We start from the raw sequence: 18,935 nt of genomic DNA, 5'->3' as shown, positions 1-18,935 counted from the left end.
GCAAATTGAGTACGATTTAGTAGAAATTAATCTTCCTTCTATATTTATTTGTCTTGTGAAAGATGGCTTACTCACCGATCGTCAAGTGGCGAAGATGTCACATAAGACAATTTTCCTTCAGTTACAAGTTCGTGGAAGAAACAACAATAAAGAATCACAGTTTTTAGACGAGATTGTATATTCACTGAAAATTTTAAATTGACATAGAATTTTATCAGTACACAGAATCAGAAAAAAATGAATCGGTTTCAAGATACCAAAAAACAGCGAAAGTCATATGTCTGTTATCTTCAAAAATAAACCGGGTTAGAATGATAAACAACATTAGCTTCAGCAATTAATGTTTGCATAGTGTTGTTCAATTACAAGTAAGGTTATGAAAAGTAATATTATCTTGAAGATGTCATGTAATAAATTTTTTGATTGAAAAATACAAATACAAATGTGGGAACTCTTACATCAAGATGAAAAGAATTTGGTTTTCATATTGAACTTAATTCATTCAGCTAGCAAAATATAATCATCAGTACAGCTCGTTTAATTACCTTTTCAAAGATCTGTACGGAGCATTTTGGTTCTCTATTGTCTTTTAAATACTCTTTATTTAGTTATCTTAATAAATCTCAGAAAAACAGAGTGTAGAGCTCAAAAATAAACAACGCATTTTATCTGTGCCATTCACCTATTTTTATATACAGTCAGGTTTTTTTTACGCGGGGGATACGGACCTCGTAAAAAAACCGCGTTAATTCGAAAATCCGCGTAAAAAACCGCGCTAATTCAAAAATCCGCGTAAAAAACCGCGTTAATTCAAAAATCCCCGTAAAAAACACGTTTTTTTTAAAATCCGCGTAAAGTAGTCCAGCAAGTAGGGCTTTAGAAAAAACCCGAGACGCTCTAGAACTTGTATTTAAAATTGTCCTCTTTGACGGTCATTCCGGATGTTTCGGTGGGCGGAGAGTATTTTTTGGACTAAGTCTTTTACTAGAACAACGCTTGAACGTTTCTGGTTCCAAACCCACTTTAATTCGGAAAATTCATGAAAATGTTTTTGAATTAGCGCGGTATCGCGTAAAAAAACCGCGTTAATTCAAAAATCCGCGTAGAAAAAAACCGCGTTAATTCAAAAATCCGCGTAAAAAAACCTCGTAAAAAATCGCGTCAAAAAAACCTGATTGTACTCTATCTGCCTCTACCGACACGAACAGTATTATGTTGTCCACGGTGGCGCAGCGTATTTTGCAGCACCCGAATAATCATATTGAATACTGATAGTCTGTGCCAGGCGTCCCAAGCAGCAAAATTTGTTTCGTTAATGAACTTTGTGCATCACAGCAACAAATTCTTATGCGAAATCAAGTTGCAGTTACATCTCAGCTTCATACACAATGACAAAAAAAGCGCAGGAGGTGGAGCCAATTGCAACATTTTCGTTGTTTCAACACAAGTTTCAAGAATGAAACCGCAATGTGTATGAACTTATGCATGGAATTTGATAACAACATGGTAAATGCTGCATTGCAAGTTCATGGCTCAGTTTAAAGTATTGCTTCTCTTATCATGCCAATGCAATGGTCATTACCAGTTTTTAATTTTGCTTCTTCAATCCATCAGTACCTTAGCGTGATAATGAAATTCAAAGCAATTTATCATATCGTTTAGAGACCCACACTTTTTGGACGACTTCTAGTCCAAGCACCCAAGAGTTACAACGCAGTGAATAACCTCATCTTAAAAACAAATATAAGGCGAACGATTGAGCAAAAGTTGCTGTTACATGGCTTCAGAACATGACAGCAACTTTTAGAAGTATATTTGTGTGTTTGTTTTTTGTATCTCGCAAGCATCACGTTGGCAACCTGTATGCTCCACCCACTAGATCTATTCAGTGAAGGTTAGGTTCTCAAATGCCGTTTATACGTTTCAACAACAAATCTAACCTCGCGAATTACGTTGTTGGTGTGAAGATTCTTGAAGCAGCGATGCAACTTTGGTTGTTGCTTGTTTCTTTACAATTTCATCGTAGTAACAAAAAATGTTTCTTAAAACCTCGGAATTTCATTAGTGCAACAAATGATCACAATTTATTTTTTTATTATGTTTCAATTGTTGCTTGGGGTGCTTGCATGTGATTCGTACATTGTTCGTGAAAATTCGACCTTGAAACTTTTATGAAATTTTCACTGTTTAACAATGAGGTTATAATGATATTTGGAGAATCACAAAATGGTCATTATTTTATCAATTCAACGACATATTGATTGCTGTGATTCATCGTGTGGTGACATCAGTATTACCGTTTGAAATCTTTCATTCAAACGTTACACCTTGGTTTTAGTTTCCGCAGAATGTATCTCAATATAGTGCGATAAGACGTAGTCCTACGTCAAAAAAAATACTTTGCACGTCAGTAAGAACAGAAAATACTCATTTCTCACTCTAAAGCAGTGGGATTCAAATAGACCAGTGGTTCCCAACCATTTTGGCTCTGCGGCCCCCCAAAAGAATTTTAGATACAAGTTTTGCAGTACGAGGCTACGTTTTTCAGTCTCATATCGTCTTCAAATCTAAATTGTTTCACGTCTTGGTCCTAAGACGCAGAGGAGTTGAAAATCCGCTTCACAGAGTCATCTAGAATGAATTTCCACCTATCAAATTTACCAAGAGCTTCGCGGCCTGTCTAGATGAGCCTCACGGCCCCCTTTGCCGACCCACGATTGGGAACCGCTGAAACAGACAGTTTGGACAAACAATTTCGGAAAAATCGATATGCATCAGATACTGAGCTGAGGGTACGTCACTGATTATCTATTAAACACTATATTTGGTGAAGGATTAGCGTAGTGATGGCCTAATGTGATAAGAATACAGTTTGACGATCCGGTGAATTGTAGAAAACAACAAATGCATCTTGCTAGCAATCGTCGAATGTTCATTTTTTTACTTTTTGTACGTCATCGTCACTGCTACTGCTGCTACTACTGCTGGAAGTTTCTTCTGCTTTATTTGCACTTCGATCCGGTATCGTATACGGAAATTCTTGCCCAACGGCCGTTAATCCTTCCTTCAGCCTGCGTAATGCTGACCGATTGATGTGCTCCAAGCAAACAGTTTGCAACCCTTCCTTCAGAGCGTCTAAAGCCTGTTCGTTCTGTCCCTTTGAAAGCAAAGTATCAATTAGGCAACTATAGATAATACCGATGCCGCTTTCCGTTATTTTAGCATTCTTTAACTGGTCAATCAAACGGCGTACCAAAGCAGCGTCATTGGTTTCCCTAGCATGTTGGATGACTTTTTGGAACATCACTCTGGAGCTGTTGGACAAATATTTATCCCACAGAGACTTTGCCTTTGCTTCTTCTCCAGTTACAAAATAGTGTGCCCACAGTGCGTTGATCGGAGTGATAATTTCCCACTTGACGTACCGCTCGGCAAGCTTGTTAAACCGGTCGTGCAACTCTGGATGGTTTATCAGTATACCGGAAGCTCCTCCAATTGGAAAATGTTTAGCCACGTTTTCTGCTTCCTCTTTACTGGTGACTGCATCGATAGTAGCTTCCAGCGATAGCAAATATTGCTCAGCATTACCACTAGTCAGGTTAGCGTGGCAAAAACGATTATCAAAGGATACTAACTTTTTGACATTATCGGGAAGTAAGGCGCTGATTCGCTCAAAGGTTTCCACATCGCCCGTAGCAGCCAATTTATTCAGGAAATACTTGAAAATTCGTGGAATTGGATAGAGTTCTTGCGCAAGCATATCAAGAACCCGCTTAATTGCTTCGTTCAAACGATCTCGATTAATGAGTGCCTCTACGATTAGCGACTCTTCGGTAAGATTGAGTTTATCACTTGGAAGCAGTTTGGCGCTAGTCGCAAGGACAAGATCTGGATCTCCGACTTTAAGAGCAGATTTGAAATCCTTCATCGCCATAGATACTACTTTGCGGGGATTTTTTTCGGTGTTTTTTGTTACCGGTTTTTCAGATTTCTTAGATATTTTAACATCACCAGCGGCACTGGGAGTTACGAATGGTACTTCATATCCTGATGTTTTGAGGAATCCGGACAATTCAATTAAAAATGCATCGGAAGGAGTCTCATCTTCTTCTTGCATTTTTGTCCACAAACCTAAAGCCTTTTCTGGTTGGTTTTCATTGATATAGCTCTTCAGTAGTTTATGGTATATTTCTGAACGATCAATATGATTGAGATCTTTAGTCGCTTCCATCAAGCCTTCTAAGCTTTGCGTTTTCCCTTCCACATGGTATCGCTCACAAGCATTTTGAATACGTTGATATCGAGTACGCAGTCCTGGTGTTTCCAATATTTTTCTTGCTTGCCGAATGCGACCACAGTCCACAAATGCAAATACCAAATCATACAGACTGTTGACTTCACCGTGAACCTCGGTGCTGAGATCAGTCAGCCGTTGAAGATTTGTTGCATCCTCTGCCTGGATCAAGCGACATGTTAGTTCGGCCTTCCACGGTGTGGCACGATATTTCTGGCAAATATCTTCAAAAACGGTAATAGCCGACTGTAAATCTTCTCGAACAATGTGAACCTAAAAATTGGTAAGAAACAATATTATAACGGTATTCGAAATTCAAAATGCGCAGCGACATCGTTTACCTTGATGAGAGCTCCCAAAAATATGTTATGCGGTGTTATGTACCCATTCTCGAGCAAATTGTCAAACAGTTTATTAACGCCATCCACGTTTCCTTTCTCTGCCAACGAATTCAACATTCGCCAGCAAGCACTGTTGTAATTGAAATCGACAGATTTTTCATCGCGTGCTACCGCTGGTTTATAATCGGCAAGGAACTTCAATGTATCGTCAAAGCGATCTTGATTCAGTATTGCTTGAGCAAGCCGAATAATTTTTGTTTCGTCAAGTTCAAAGTCTGGTAGTTTGGTTTTAACTTTACGTAAAAGCCCAAAAGCTTCATCCAACTTGTCATTGTTAGCGTACAGTTCAATGATTTGTGCATAAATACCCGGTTGAACCACATAGTTTTCCTCCTCCAGACGGGTAAGTATTTCTTCAGCTTTAGAAATGTCATTTGATCGTATTGCGCTGCGAATCAGTTGGTTTTTCAGTGAATTTGTGTTTTCGCCTCGAGCTTGTAGATCATTGATTAGTCGTTCAAGCTGCGGGATTGATAAGCTGTAAGTAGTTGTTTTGGCCCTAGAGTTTACTTGTTCTATCTGAATGGGCTCGAGTTCTCCAGCGGCCAATTGACTCAACATAGTCGAAATTTCGGTGGTCATTTCACCTCCTAATTTTTCTTGAATTCGTTCCGCCTGCGAATGACTAATCGTTAGGCCTTGGTTTACGAATCCAGTCAGAACTTTAGTAAGCGCTTGTATACGTTTCGTCTTGAATGTGACTAGTACATCGTAGATCATCAAACCAAGCACATCAGCCTGGAAATTTGGACCAGGCACATTATCACTTTCTTCTGCTTGATCACTGACTTCCTCTCTAGAGCCAGCTCTTAGAAGATTATCATACAAGTGACGAGAAAAGCGAATATAGGAATCAAAGTCGTTTGTATTGACCAAAGCAGTAACAAGTGGCTTGCGGTAAATACTTGGAGAGTAATACGCTTTGAAGCGCGAGGCAATATTGGCTGCTTCCTTCAAATTGTTGTTTTCCAGAGCAATGTAAGCACATCCTGAACTTCCAACTGCCGGTGACACTCCTACACTTCTCAATAGATGAATCACTTCTTCGTGATTGCTGAGACCTAAATTCGGGATGGCATATTCTCGGACAGTTTCACTGCTAGCTAGAATTCCGAAATCTTCTATCATGGTTCGCAGGGTATTCAGAACACCTTCTGGTCTAGGTTGATCGCTAGAGCACAGTAAAGGCCAGAAGTAGTGTTGGCGTACGGGCTGATTTTGGTCATTTAAGGCTTTTAATAATGGATAAGCTAGATCAACAATGCCATTTTTGAGAGCCGTTTCCAGTGCAATCAAATATGCATTCGGGTTTAACCCCGAACTTTGCAACTCATTGCAAATGGCAAGTACTTTTTCAATGGGCCTTTTAGCTTTTACTAGCTGCTTGAGTAGAAAACCACCGGTGTTGGCCAGCTCACCATCGTTTCGCGTTGCTCTTGGCATAATCTTGAGCAGCTTCAAGCTTACATCTTCTTGTCCCTTGTTGATCAACCGTAGGATAACGTTGACCGCGTCTTGATTAAATCCTGCTTGTTTACGAATTTTCGCCACCAGTGGGTCAACTTTATCCGCATAACCATTCGTGGCAAGTGAGTAGATAATATCCAGCAAATCTTTGTCCAGCAAGAAGATTTCCTTTTCCTCGCAAGTTTCTAATGTTTTATTAATGTAATCAATATCACCCTTCCGTGCATAACCGCACAGTAATGTAGTGTATGTGTCCGCCGAAGGTTGTAATCCCGCCTGTGACATCACGGCTAAAATTTCGGTAGCCGATTCCAAATCACTGGAAATTTTCAATTTGCTTGATTATTCTTTTTATGAACCAAATTATAATAGTTCACTTACTCCGCTTGCGAATGTCCCATGATAAGAGCGTTAAAAACATATTCGTTCACGGGCATCTGTTTCTCGCGCATGTATTCTAAAATCTTAGTAGCTCCTTCGATGTCACCTTCTTGACAGTAGCGAGAAACTAGTCGCTGATAGGTCACTCGATTCGGTTCTACACCCTTTGCTTTAAGGTCAGCCAAAAATTCGGTAGGTGAGAAGGAATGCTCATTGTCCAAATAAACTCGCAGCAGTGCGTTATAGTGGGATATATCCATGGGAACACTCAGGCTGTTAAGTGTTTTCCAAATTTCCTGTACCAGTGCTGTTCGCACCTCAGGAAGTTCCTCCGGTACTAAATTACCTGAAAAACGCAAATTTCTCATAACGAAACTACAAACTCTCTTCAGTATGAAGAACTTGCTGTAGGGGGACGAGGGGCAAGATGAGCACCTTAAGCTTCTTATCAAATTGTTAGGGCAAAGTGAGCAAAAAGCTACTGAATACATTTTTACTACATAGAGTAAGAAAAATACTCAAGAGTTGCTACATTGGAAACTAAAGAAAAAGGTTATTTAAATATTTATAAATAATTTCCTAAGCGACTTAAAAGTATGAGGCTGGTCGCGGTACGGGGTAGATTGGGCATATTTATGGGGCATAATGGGCATGTTCATATTTTTCGATTTCAAGCAAACATTAAACAATGTATCAATGTAACGTACAATCGTAGGTACCGAAACAAAGTTTTCCTTTCCTGTTTCACTATTTATACTCCGAAACAGCATAATTTTCTAGCCTTTTTCAATTTGAAAATTATCTATGAATTTGCCCGCATATAAAAATAAGGTTTTGGTCCATAAAACATAAAATAAATAATAAAACATGACAAAATTTGAATTTAGGTAACTTTATTTTAATGATTGTCAACAAACGAATCCGTTCGACGCAGCCTTAAATGTCGGCTTAACGTTTGCCGTGGAATGCCGTGTGCAATAGCCGCTCGGTTCACTGACATTCGATGAGAAATAACCGCGTCTATAGCAGTGGCCAATGATGACTGTGACCATTATTTGCGCCCCGACAACCGTTTGTAATTCCGAACCAATTTACTATTAACTGCTGCTAGCACGATGTTTACTTGACAGCACTTTCTGGTTTGTAGGTTATGTTTTCGTGCATAGGTATGGCAATTTTGCCCCTACCAGCAGTGCCCGTTCTGCCCCATGAGAAACACTTATGAGAAAGAGCTGTTTTTAGATGATGTTTCATTTGAAAACACTGCATTATTTATTGAAACTGTTTGAATACCAATAACGATTACCGAAAATAAACTTTCGAGCCCAAAACGACACATACGCATGCAAAAACCCTTATTTTTCGCGCTTGTGAGCTATAATTTTATACGCAAGACGTGCATGAATGATACAATTGTTTATTGTGTAAAAGCGAATTTGTTTTTTTTCAGTTATTTTGAATAAAATTACATCTTCAGATTAATGTTAATGATTCAAATTTATAACAGTTCCAAAATTACTGCCAGAAACCTAGAAACAACATATGCCCATTCTGCCCCGTATGGCGATCTTGCCCCTTGTTACCCTACACATATTCCATGAAACGAAACATGTTGAGCCACAATGTAAGAAAAATTACTCACCGCAACAGCGAATGACCAGCAAGGACTGTGCACTCGTCGCCGAGCGGTTCACCCGTATCTCTTCCAAAACATCCTCCAAATCCCGCCGGGAGATACGCCCCGAACGTCGAACATCTTCATCAAGTCTTTTCAGTGAACGATCCAATCCTTGACTCGAGCTGGCTGCCGACGTCGCAAATCCGCTGGGGATAACATAAATAAAACACAATCATTCATCTCTAGTACAAAAGAACAACGCAACCGCAATCCGCTATTGCGTAACAAAAGCAACCGGAACATTTTATCGAACTTGAGCGTCCCTTTTACCTGATGGAATTGCTGCACAAACATTGTGACTGCTGCACGAAGCTACCCTCAGTCTCTCGAGCAGTGTTAAACACGATATTCCGTGCAAAACCGGCAAAATACCGCACAAATTTGCTGGATCGCAAAATCGATGCCATGGTTTGTGCTATAAGATTAAAACACGAGGACTCAGAAAGCAGAAGGCAGACAAAAGAGAACTCGTGGATAACCTGACAGTTTTACAACATGCGTATGGTGTACACGATCGTACAAAGTAACTCAAAAATATGTTCAATTTCATTCACATTGAAGGAAAGTCATTAATCATCTAAACCTAAGACAAGACGCGACAGCTGGTCACCGTTACATGCAACCGATTTGAACCGGCTGCTGGTTGAATCCGATAACGCAATCGTCACGTAGAAAATACAACGAGGTTACTTTTCACTGTAAAGCAGTGATGCTGGAGAGTCATAATTTAGCTATTATAATTGTTCATAAATAATGATGCAAAAGTATGCAAGGTACATAATAATACCGAGTAATGTATTTCACTGTTATAACTTCAAAAATGCATTGCTTAATCGTTTTTTACTATTTCGGTTGAAGTCCAAGAAACTTAGGAAGAAAAAATATGGGTACCAAAAACTTAGGAAGAAAAAAATTGATAGTAGAAGAATGCTTTATTGAACATAAAATAATAAATAAAAATTGAGTATTATTCGTCAGTTTATTGCAATTTTAATTTGTTTTATTTTCATTGACCTGCAGAAGTTGTTAAAAATAATCATTCTGGCATCAACGGTATGGAACGTTCAAAAAAAATTCGACGGGGATGACGGCCGTTACGAAAAGAAAAATAAGAAGCCAGCTGTCGCGTCTTGACTTAGATCTAAACATATAAAAATGCAGCTCTGTCTGTCTGTCTGTCTGTCTGTCTGCCTGTCTGTCTGTCTGTCTGTCTGTCTGTCTGTCTGTCTGTCTGTCTGCCTGTCTGCCTGTCTGTCTGTCTGTCTGTCTGTCTGTCTGTCTGTCTGTCTGTCTGTCTGTCTGTCTGCCTGTCTGTCTGCCTGCCTGTCTGTCTGTCTGTCTGTCTATCTGTCTGTCTGTCTGCCTTCGCGTGGAACTGTGCTTTAGATGGTGTTAATATACAGAGTCCTAGGTTTTTAAGGTTAAACCTCATTGAATCCAACAATGGCCGACTTCGAATCACCACACCACTTCGAATTTTCGAAAGCACATGACTCGGAAATAGTTAAGGGGCCATCCACATTCCACGTGGACATATTTTGAACAATTTTGACCCCCCCCCCGCCTTCCCTGGGAACAACTGCTCATATAAATTCTAAAAATTTTGTATGGACCGCGGAAATTACACAACACCGCCCCCCCCCCCCCATGGCTGTCCGCGTGGTATGTGGATGGCCTCTACTGCATTCCCTGTGAAAATGCTATTTTATGTTTGCTGTGGTGAAGTATTTCCGAGTCTTGTGCTTTTGAAATTTCGAAGGGGTGGCTCGAAGTCGGCCATTTTTGGATTTAATGAGGTTTCACCTTAAACTAATTTCGTTTAAAAAATCACTTGCATCAATGTTATTTTCTTTGGAACTATAGTACGTATATACGTGAATATCTCGGCTGATATTACGAGCCTATTTCTATTTAATCTCGAATACGTCCACACTAGTGTAATTTGTCTGTGGTTTGGCCCTGACGACTCTGTTGATATTGGTTTGGTTTTTACTTACGAAAGTGAAGGAGGGAAATATTTTTGCTTTTGTTTTCACACATAAATTGACAATTGCATATGAGAATTCGCGTATAGGTGCGAACAGCCTTAGAAATCTCTTTTACTTGTGTCAGGGCCAATAAGTAAATTCAGCGGCTGTCGAAATTTCTATTGGGATCAATAAGGTAACTGACATCGAGGGGCGCTTATATGTAATGTTTAGAATAAAGGAGGATAGCAAACAAGATGGAAAGTACGAATAAGGCAAACACAAAGAATTATAAATTACAGAAACACGTGAATTTCTTTAGGTGAATGTTAATAATACTTTCAGTAATTCTAGAGTCAAACCCGTTAATTGTGAATCGTTATTCTCTTGGAGACAATGGAACACTCTCAAGGGAGGCCGCTTATTTATTTGGATGAGCACAAACTAAAGCAGGATGCAAACGACTATGGATTGTCCGATGAACTTTGGGATTTTGAACACTTTAAACAGCAATTGCAGATAGTGATCGTACGAAATGAAGAGGACGAATTGGAATTTGACATGATAGGTGTAAGTCCAGCCATTGCTAATGCATTTCGACGATTAATGTTGAGTGAGGTTCCAAGTATGGCCATCGAAAAGGTTCACATTTATAACAACACGTCCATCATTCAAGACGAGGTGCTCGCGCATCGACTTGGTTTGATTCCGCTGAATGCCGATCCCAGACTGTTTGAGTACAAGGTAAACGAAAATGATCCAGCAAACGCCTTGGACACTTTGGAATTTGAACTGAAAGTAAAATGCACCCGTAAAAATAAAGAGTCTACAGAAATCACTAATAATGACAACATGTACAAAAATCACAGCATTTACTCAGGCCAGATTAAATGGGTTCCGATTGGTAATCAAGCGTCAATATACAAAGAAAGTGATGTTGGACCAATAAACGACGATATATTGATAAGCAAAATGCGTCCCGGTCACGAATTCGACATAAAACTTTTCGGTGTAAAAGGAATAGGTAAAGATCATGCCAAGTTTTCACCGGTTGCAACTGCTTCCTATCGGCTATTACCAGATATCCGTCTCAATCGGCCAGTTTTTGGCAGGGATGCTTTGCTGTTGCAGAAATGCTTTTCTCCGGGAGTGATTGAAATCGACAAAAGTGAGCACGCGTATGTGAAGGATGCTAGATATGATAGCTGCAGTCGAAATGTGTTCCGATATCCTCAAATTGCCGATGCTGTTACAATGAGCCGCATTCGGAATCATTTTATTTTCACAGTGGAATCTTTGGGAGCCTTGAAACCGGATGTCATTTTTGTGGAGGCGGTTAAAGTGCTCAAAAAGAAATGTAAATTGTTCCTTGACGAAATAAAAGGAAATTAGAATTGTGTTGGATAATCAGAGTTTTTATTGATTTAAATTGAGGTAAACCTAAACGAAACCCCCAACCCCGGTTTGGATATGTCACGCGACTACTGGCTCGGATGATTTTCTTCTGTGTGTTTTCATATGACCTTGTAAAGTGCTATTCTGCCGGAATGTTCGCTTGCAAACAGAACAACCCCACGGGCGCTCACCGGTGTGCGTTAGTCGATGCTGTTTTAATACTTTACTATGAGCAAAACTTAGTTCGCAAAGGTCACACGCGTAGGGTCGTTCTGTTGTATGAGCCGCCCGAAAGTGAACTGTTAAGTGACTGTGCGTTTTGTAACATTTCTCACACCGAGAGCATTTGTAAGGTTTTTGGTTAGTGTGGCTTCGGGAATGTATTCGTAGTTCAGCTCCAGTAGTGAAGCACTTTGCACAATCCGGACAAGAAAATTTTTTCGTTCCGTCATGTCTCCGGAGAACGTGATTTCGTAGCATGATTTCATTTTTGAACCTTTTCTGGCAATGACTACATTCGAAAGGCGTTTCTGTCGAATGTGAAATCAAATGGCTTTTCAACCCGTGAGCTCTCACGAACGATTTTCCACAAAGATCACAAACGAATCGAGGCACATCTCGGTGAGTTTTACGGTGAAGCGTTAGAGATGTACTGTATTTGTAAGTCCGTCCGCAATCGTGACAAGAATACTTTTTACAGTCTGTATGTCTCAGCATGTGACTCCGCAATGCCCTAGAGGTATTAAACTCTCCGTTACATACTTTGCAAATCTCGGGCTTAAGCCCTTGATGGTGACGAAGATGTGCTTGATACCGGTCTGAACTTCGAAATCGCATCATGCATTGTTCACAATATAGCTCATTGTTTTTGCTATTATGCGCTGTTGTTTTTACTTGGACTACTGAAACTTCTTCTACGGTATTATTTTCTATCGAAACTCGAGTAGGCAATGTTGGTTCATCATTTTCAGAAGAGTAAAATGTCGCTAATATTTGCTTGTTTTCGCAATCTTTTGCTTGTACATTATCCTCAATTTCAAATTCAATTTCGATTTCCTGCTCAAGATAGCGGGGAGTTTCATTACGCTGATCTTCCATTCTTGAATGAATTACGAGGTATTCTTTATCATTAAAAAGGCATTTTCCACTCAAAACATCATCTGTTTTGTGTTCCGAAATATTCTCGATGTCAAGTTGGGAGTTTTCTGGTTCGCCGTAAACGTTGAAATTCAGTAATCGGTCAGTTTCCAAACACTGCCGTTGAAACTGTTTCCACGACAGGCATTTTTCGTGACAAGATATACAGATTTTCTTTGGAAAATTCGGTTGAGCATTAATCTGAAAAAAATTATATTGAACTAAGAGAACTTGTACTTTACTTGTACTTATTACCGTTACCGATAATCGCACGCATTCCTGAAGTAGCTTCAGAGCTTCTACTGAATCGTCCGGTGAACGCAAAGATTCTTCGTTATTAGATAAACAACCACGGCAACGGGTTGAGAAATCCATTTCACTGCTATGTTGTTGCTGAAGTTTCTTGTTTTTGGCTTGAAGCCTGTGTTTCATACCCGCCACTGCTCTCGACTGCTGTGTGATTCACGCAGTCTGGATAATAATAACGATAATACTATTTTGGTTTTGTTTAATTGTTGATAATGCATTTAACCTTTGTTTTGTTTGATACGTACACGCTAAAGAAAAATTTTTATATGCTGAGTTAACTTTACTCAGATAATAATAAAAAAAACACGATGAAAAATTGTTATGTCTATTTTGCTTTTGCTCATGACATGGTTTATCAAATTGAAGAGATTTAGCATTCAGATCCACCCGCACAGAAAAATAAAAATATCCAAATATGCGTACTTTTAACGTAAATAAACAAAGTGATAATGTTAGGAGTGGAATAAAAGTGTTGTAATTGAGCGTGATATAAATTATGATGAGTAGAACATGGTGTAACAGTTTGATAAAAAAGTAGGCGCGGGGTGAGGAAGCGGTTTTTCACTTTGGGTGGTTGGAGACGAAGCATCACTATGCAACAACGAATAACTTTTTCGTGTTTGTTGATATATCTTTACTAACTAAGCAATTGAATACCGCAAATTCAGGTGTTTAAGGTTGGAAATTTTTTCTTAAATTAATGAACATTGGTAGCAAGGTATGTAGCATTATCATATATATAATTTGGTATTATGAGATGCGATAATTTTTATGCCCTAGTTGTTTATAAACAAACCTTCTCACTGGCAATTTTTTTCCAATATGGCCGAAAGTCGTGATTTCGATTTAGTGCTGCGACGTTAATATATGTAATCCAGCATAAACCTATAAACTGGTTCAGTGATATTTAACAAAGCATCACCGGTGTAATTTTTCAAAACTGTATACTTTGTGAAGAATTTCCAAAAACGATATCCGCTTATCATGATAAGCGAAAAACAGTACTGTAGTCCACCCGAAAAAAATTTACGATGTATCCTGCGGTGAGAACAGTAAACGGAAAGGATTTTTGTCATTACCATGTTTTAATAACGTTTTTCGTTTCGCATCTACCACCTACAATAATTCTACTATGAAAAACATTATCAGTGACTTCTAAATGTAAGGGGAAAATGCCTGAAAAAATGCTGTTAAGATTCATAACAACCTTCCTCTTTTATTGTAAAACTGACAAAAACAATGCTTTTTATTGTTCCGGACAATGATATTTAATGTAAAATTGGGTTGTTTAGCTATTCACGGATTTCCGATTTCTATATATAATCTGAAACAGTGTAATTTTCTGAGCAAAACATGATTTTTCAAAACTCTATATCATTATCCTTCGGTTTTTAAATGAAGAATTAAAGTTCGCTCCAAATCGCTACAATGACAGTTGGTATATGGGCGAACTGTCATTGTAGCGATTTCGAGCAGATTTCTAGCAGTTTTAAATCTTGATTTGAAAAGCGAAGGACAACGACAATTTTTTTAAATCACGTTTTACTCAGAAAATGCAAATCTTTCAGATGATATAAAAAAACTGATATAGCTAAACAACCCAATTGATGTATTTACAGTGAAAAACGTGGTTAAATTATGGTATAACTATGTAGAATTACAGCAACTTTAATGGGTTTTTATGTTATATTTTTCGGGCATCGCACAAAATCTTTTCAACCTAACATTTTTGACAGATAGGGGTAACTTTTTTTACGATTTGGTTTTTGTGACTTTTTCTAGCGGAACAATCGTGTGCGTAGTGGAAATGCTATTCAATTTAAAATTGATGAACCGGTAAAATCAAGAACAAAACTGCATCGCCCGAAGGTAAACAAAGTTACCAGTATCTGTCAAACTCAGATGCATGACGTCACCGTGCGACGGTCTATAGTTCTTGGCAACAAACGGTACAAAAACTATTTGCCGGAATGATAGATTTTCCCCGGCTTATATCAAGTCTGCCAAGTATACAGATTTTTCTGTATTCTACAGATTTTTTGACCACGATACGAAATGATACAGAATACAGAAATCACACAGAATTTTAATTTTTAATACAGATTTGTACAGAATTTCAGCAATCAAAATCTTTAATGTTTCGGTTTGAAATTGTGATGTTTCACAAAATGTTCGAACTTAATAAATTGTAGCTCTGCCTCACAGACATTTCATCCGAACAATATTTTTCAGTTTTTCTAATGCGTTGCCTACGTAGCCGTATTTGTTTTTGTGTTGCGTTGTATTCAGGCCTTGGACGCGCCTATGCTTTTGCACTGGGTTGTATGTGACATGTTTGTGGCTCCATTTCCATTGCGAACCCACCGTGGTTCTAATATTTTGCTTGTTATTTTTCGGTCATACAAAAATGGCGTCTTTTCGAAGGCCTGGTTGTATTTGCATTGACGATTTAACTCGACCAGGTTGGCTCTAGGTCAAAACGAGGTGAGCTGGAATAAAGAAATTCGGTATTATAAACCCCAAAGCTGATGTACGCAGAGAGGTTCACATATTTTAAACATCCATTATAGCGACCGCCATTATATTACAAATCTTTTTGTTACAACTTATAGATCAACTCAAAATCTATGCAAAATCGCTGTAATATGAAGTGTAATTTGAAACATCCAGTTAATCGCAAAAATATGTACTTGAAATGAACGTACTAACTTTTTACTGAGTATTATTTCAAGACACTTTTCTGTAAAAATGTTATTTTTTTATAAATTTGGCAACTCTGTTGGAACTGTCAAATCACATGGTGTTTAATTTGGCTTTTGGATTTGAGGATTCGAGCTTTTCGAGCATTAAACGTAATTGAATAATTCTCCATTTCATTTAAATTGTGGTAAGTAAGTATGCGATAGAAGAAAATATACGTCTAATGTTCACTGTTTGAAAGCAGATAACATGTCCGGGCGAGAAGGAGGTAAGAAAAAACCGTTAAAACAGCCAAAGAAAGACTCGAAGGATATGGACGACGAAGACATGGCTTTTAAGCAGAAGCAAAAGGAACAACAGAAAGCAATGGAAGCTGCTAAGCAAAAGGCTGCTAAAGGAGGGCCCTTAGTTGGCGGTGGTATTAAAAAGTCTGGAAAAAAATAACACCGTTCCGGCAGCACCAACATCGTGACAAGGTGTATGCAATTTAACCTGCACGCTTCCTCAGCTGAACTGCCACAAAGTTTTTCGAGGTTAGCTATTGAACAAACTTAAGAACCTTTGGTAAAATCAGTTAAATGGAATCTCCGATTAATTCCATTGTCACGCTATATTTGTTTGTATTGTAATATCTTAAGGAATGAAATAAAACTGGTATACATAATACATAGTTTGTTTTTACAGCCATCTGCTGCAATAAGATCCGTTTAATAAATAAAAGTAATATATAAATACTTTCGCTTGCTTAATTTACACTGATTGATTTCATGCTCCGCTAGCCGGAATGAAATGTTCATAATAAGACTTGGTGTATTCTACCATTAAATCCTGCATTGCATGAGGGACAAAATCTGGATTGCCCTGCCCGCCTTCGATTTTGCCCTCAGCTGTGTAGCGCATATAACTAGCCACAGTTGTTTCCGGAGGAAGAATGGCTCCGTCTTCAATGACGCAGTTATCCTTCAATACACATCGTCGTCCCTGAAAAAGTTTTGCATAGAATATGTTTCCTTTTTTATTTTAATGTATCTCACTTACCACAACTGCGTTCTTTCCTATATAAACGTAGGATCCTATGGAAGCAGCTGACACGATTGCACCTTCTCCAATAAAAACATGATCTCCAATTTGAAGAGGAAAAAATGCCACTCCTTTGCTAAACTGCTTGTATGGTGGCCGTACTACCGAGCCCTTTGAAATTACACAGTATCGGCCTGTGCGAACAGCAGCCAAGTCGCCCCGAATGATGGCTCCACTTTGGACAATCACTTTGCCGTGCAGAACAATGTTTTGCGAGCCGCAAAGAATGGTCTGTCGACTGACTTTGTTCCCAGATGCCGTCTCAACGTATTCATCTTTGTTATAATATGTGTTCAAAACATCCATATCAAATTAGAGAAATACTTATATGACTAAGAAAAACTGTTTAGCTAAGATTTCGGACGTTTTTGGACAGTAAAAACGGTAGTTATATTGTTTGTTTTTATAAGTATTGAAGTTTCAGGCAGCGATGCCAGAAATTTTGAAGCATGCTATCTGTTATCAGAATTTAATTTGTAGTCAGGGTGACCATTTTTTCAATACAAAAGATATATATTAGGGTGGCAATTCGATATATGTAAAAATGAATTTAGAGAACCGACCATGTACATTTTGTTCAATTGCCCAAAATAATAACCTATGGAAAACACGTTGTATGTGATTTGCAGTTCAAAAAAAAAAAAAAAACACCGATACTTATTTACTTATTTAACCCGTAAAGACCCGGGACGGAACTTGTTTTTTGAAAATGCTCGTTCTCAGCTTTGGAACGGTCGATTTGGGAAAACTTGGAATTTTATTCAAGAGGAATAGTTGCTCTAAGATTTAGTAAAGATGCCACCCCTTCCCGTTTTCGTGAGACGCAAATATATCTGTGTTTTTCTTCTAATTTTTCAAACAGATTGAGCAAACACTGCGAATTTACATACGTATCAATTTCCAACAAACAACTTTGTTGATTCACAGCCCAATAAGCTATTATTCAGTGGATTTCAGCTGAGCTATAGCTAAACAAGCCGTTATTCAACAAAATTGTTCGTTGGGTTGCTCCATGTATCAAATCATGTCAGGAAGATGGATAATGGTATGTAAGAGTGAATTTTGGAGTTTCTAAATTATTTCAGTACAAAATCACAAAACTACGTATTTTCATAAAAAATCAAATAGGAAAATCGTTCGTCAGATTTCAAGCTCTACATTTCCAAGGTAAGGTCTCCTGAATCCATACGCGATGAAATATTTATTTTAGCATGCAAATATTTTGAGAAAACGAGTTTAAATTCGCTAACTCCTATTCCTACATCCAGGTGGTGCCGGCTGGGGTACGCAACTTTGGTTGCCTACGACAACAGGATAAGAGGAATGGTGGATCCAGCCCACTTTAAGATGGCAGCGTGTCAGCGGGATAGGGACCTAAGATTAAAAACCTACTGTACCCGAAAACTTAAATAAGTTACAGAACTTTTACAGAAAATGAAAAAAGAATTCGATCTGTATCTTTGGCAACGACCTCTAGCATGAAACGCACGGACACAAATCGGAACATGGAACATACTGACCCTTGCCCAGCAGAAAGCTAGCCGCCTGAAGCTTGAAATCTTGGAACTGTGCGATGTCCGCTGGCCGGATACTGGCAAACACAAGAAACCATCGGGACAAGTCTTGCTTTCACTCTGGCAAACGAGGTGAAAATGCTGCTTGAGAAAAAGGAGTTAGATTCCCAGGGGCACATGCAGCCAAGAGTTTCTGCCAGCTGAACAATGTGGTTGGGAAAATCCCGAAGGGGGACATTGAAATCCACTTGGGTGACTTCAACGTGAAGATTGGCTCAAACAACGAGGAACTTGAACGCGTCATGGGACGCCTACACACTTAGATTTTATTGCCGAGAACTCAACAGTTGATAAATTCAGCTAAATGTTCTACAAGTTTTCGGTAGAATATTCAAGAACTTCGGCAAACAAAATGTCAATGCTTGCTGGCTTACGGTAAATCGATATATTTGCCGAATGTTCATCGAAATATATTGCTGACATCCGCAAAAAAATCGCCGAGCTCGATCAGCTGTTAGGAAGTTTGCCGAGATAAATTAAGTGTGTAGGAGAGACGGGCGAAAACGGAGAGCTGTTTACAGAGTTTTGTGATAGTAAATACATGGTCATTGG

General features: G+C 38.7%; 5 protein-coding genes across 7 annotated transcripts; 2 read left to right on the top strand and 3 right to left on the bottom strand.

The window, feature by feature from the left end:
• Positions 1-2,779: 2,779 nt before the first annotated feature.
• On the bottom strand, positions 2,780-8,684 carry LOC129731082 (leucine-rich PPR motif-containing protein, mitochondrial). The gene is made up of 5 exons (XM_055690832.1): positions 8,492-8,684; positions 8,186-8,367; positions 6,544-6,889; positions 4,636-6,481; positions 2,780-4,567 (listed from the first exon to the last, which is right to left on the bottom strand). Exons 1-5 carry the CDS (start codon positions 8,626-8,628, stop codon positions 2,933-2,935), a joined length of 4,146 nt encoding a protein of 1,381 aa, XP_055546807.1. The 5' UTR covers positions 8,629-8,684; the 3' UTR covers positions 2,780-2,932.
• Positions 8,685-10,432: 1,748 nt separating this feature from the next.
• Positions 10,433-11,595, top strand: LOC129727766 (DNA-directed RNA polymerases I and III subunit RPAC1). Its single transcript, XM_055685910.1, has one exon. The coding sequence runs from the start codon at positions 10,585-10,587 to the stop codon at positions 11,578-11,580; it is 996 nt and encodes a 331-aa protein (XP_055541885.1). The 5' UTR covers positions 10,433-10,584; the 3' UTR covers positions 11,581-11,595.
• On the bottom strand, positions 11,593-13,232 carry LOC129727765 (zinc finger protein 180-like). Of its 2 annotated transcripts, none has more exons than XM_055685908.1 (2): positions 12,976-13,232; positions 11,593-12,921 (listed from the first exon to the last, which is right to left on the bottom strand). In XM_055685908.1, exons 1-2 carry the CDS (start codon positions 13,150-13,152, stop codon positions 11,662-11,664), a joined length of 1,437 nt encoding a protein of 478 aa, XP_055541883.1. In that variant the 5' UTR covers positions 13,153-13,232; the 3' UTR covers positions 11,593-11,661. The 2 variants fall into 2 exon arrangements, with proteins under 2 accessions (XP_055541883.1, XP_055541884.1); XM_055685909.1 differs by having other exon boundaries at positions 12,982-13,232.
• A 2,527-nt stretch (positions 13,233-15,759) lies between these two features.
• On the top strand, positions 15,760-16,395 carry LOC129729356 (translation machinery-associated protein 7 homolog). Of its 2 annotated transcripts, none has more exons than XM_055687879.1 (2): positions 15,760-15,916; positions 15,974-16,395. In XM_055687879.1, the coding sequence occupies exon 2, from the start codon at positions 15,979-15,981 to the stop codon at positions 16,171-16,173; it is 195 nt and encodes a 64-aa protein (XP_055543854.1). In that variant the 5' UTR covers positions 15,760-15,916; positions 15,974-15,978; the 3' UTR covers positions 16,174-16,395. The 2 variants fall into 2 exon arrangements, with proteins under 2 accessions (XP_055543854.1, XP_055543855.1); XM_055687880.1 differs by having other exon boundaries at positions 15,771-15,916; positions 15,971-16,395.
• A 2-nt stretch (positions 16,396-16,397) lies between these two features.
• LOC129729355 (dynactin subunit 5) lies at positions 16,398-17,227 on the bottom strand. The gene is made up of 2 exons (XM_055687878.1): positions 16,768-17,227; positions 16,398-16,710 (listed from the first exon to the last, which is right to left on the bottom strand). The coding sequence occupies exons 1-2, from the start codon at positions 17,113-17,115 to the stop codon at positions 16,495-16,497; spliced, it is 564 nt and encodes a 187-aa protein (XP_055543853.1). The 5' UTR covers positions 17,116-17,227; the 3' UTR covers positions 16,398-16,494.
• Positions 17,228-18,935: the final 1,708 nt, after the last annotated feature.

This window comes from Wyeomyia smithii, chromosome 3, assembly GCF_029784165.1.
Source record: "Wyeomyia smithii strain HCP4-BCI-WySm-NY-G18 chromosome 3, ASM2978416v1, whole genome shotgun sequence".
Taxonomy (NCBI): Eukaryota; Metazoa; Arthropoda; class Insecta; order Diptera; family Culicidae; genus Wyeomyia; species Wyeomyia smithii.
This window is presented reverse-complemented; position numbering and strand designations above follow the sequence as displayed.

What these genes read in the sequence shown, in the direction of transcription:
- LOC129731082 (XM_055690832.1), bottom strand. Translation starts at nt 8,628, where the DNA reads ATGGCATCGATTTTGCGATCCAGCAAATTTGTGCGGTATTTTGCCGGT. An exon ending in ATGGGACATTCGCAAGCGGA is followed by an intron (nt 6,482 to 6,543) that starts GTAAGTGAACTA and finishes GAAAATTTCCAG; the next exon opens with TGATTTGGAATCGGCTACCG. An exon ending in TTTTGGGAGCTCTCATCAAG is followed by an intron (nt 4,568 to 4,635) that starts GTAAACGATGTC and finishes ACCAATTTTTAG; the next exon opens with GTTCACATTGTTCGAGAAGA.
- LOC129727766 (XM_055685910.1), top strand. Translation starts at nt 10,585, where the DNA reads ATGGAACACTCTCAAGGGAGGCCGCTTATTTATTTGGATGAGCACAAA.
- LOC129727765 (XM_055685908.1), bottom strand. Translation starts at nt 13,152, where the DNA reads ATGAAACACAGGCTTCAAGCCAAAAACAAGAAACTTCAGCAACAACAT. An exon ending in GCGTGCGATTATCGGTAACG is followed by an intron (nt 12,922 to 12,975) that starts GTAATAAGTACA and finishes AATTTTTTTCAG; the next exon opens with ATTAATGCTCAACCGAATTT.
- LOC129729356 (XM_055687879.1), top strand. Translation starts at nt 15,979, where the DNA reads ATGTCCGGGCGAGAAGGAGGTAAGAAAAAACCGTTAAAACAGCCAAAG.
- LOC129729355 (XM_055687878.1), bottom strand. Translation starts at nt 17,115, where the DNA reads ATGGATGTTTTGAACACATATTATAACAAAGATGAATACGTTGAGACG. An exon ending in TAGGAAAGAACGCAGTTGTG is followed by an intron (nt 16,711 to 16,767) that starts GTAAGTGAGATA and finishes AAACTTTTTCAG; the next exon opens with GGACGACGATGTGTATTGAA.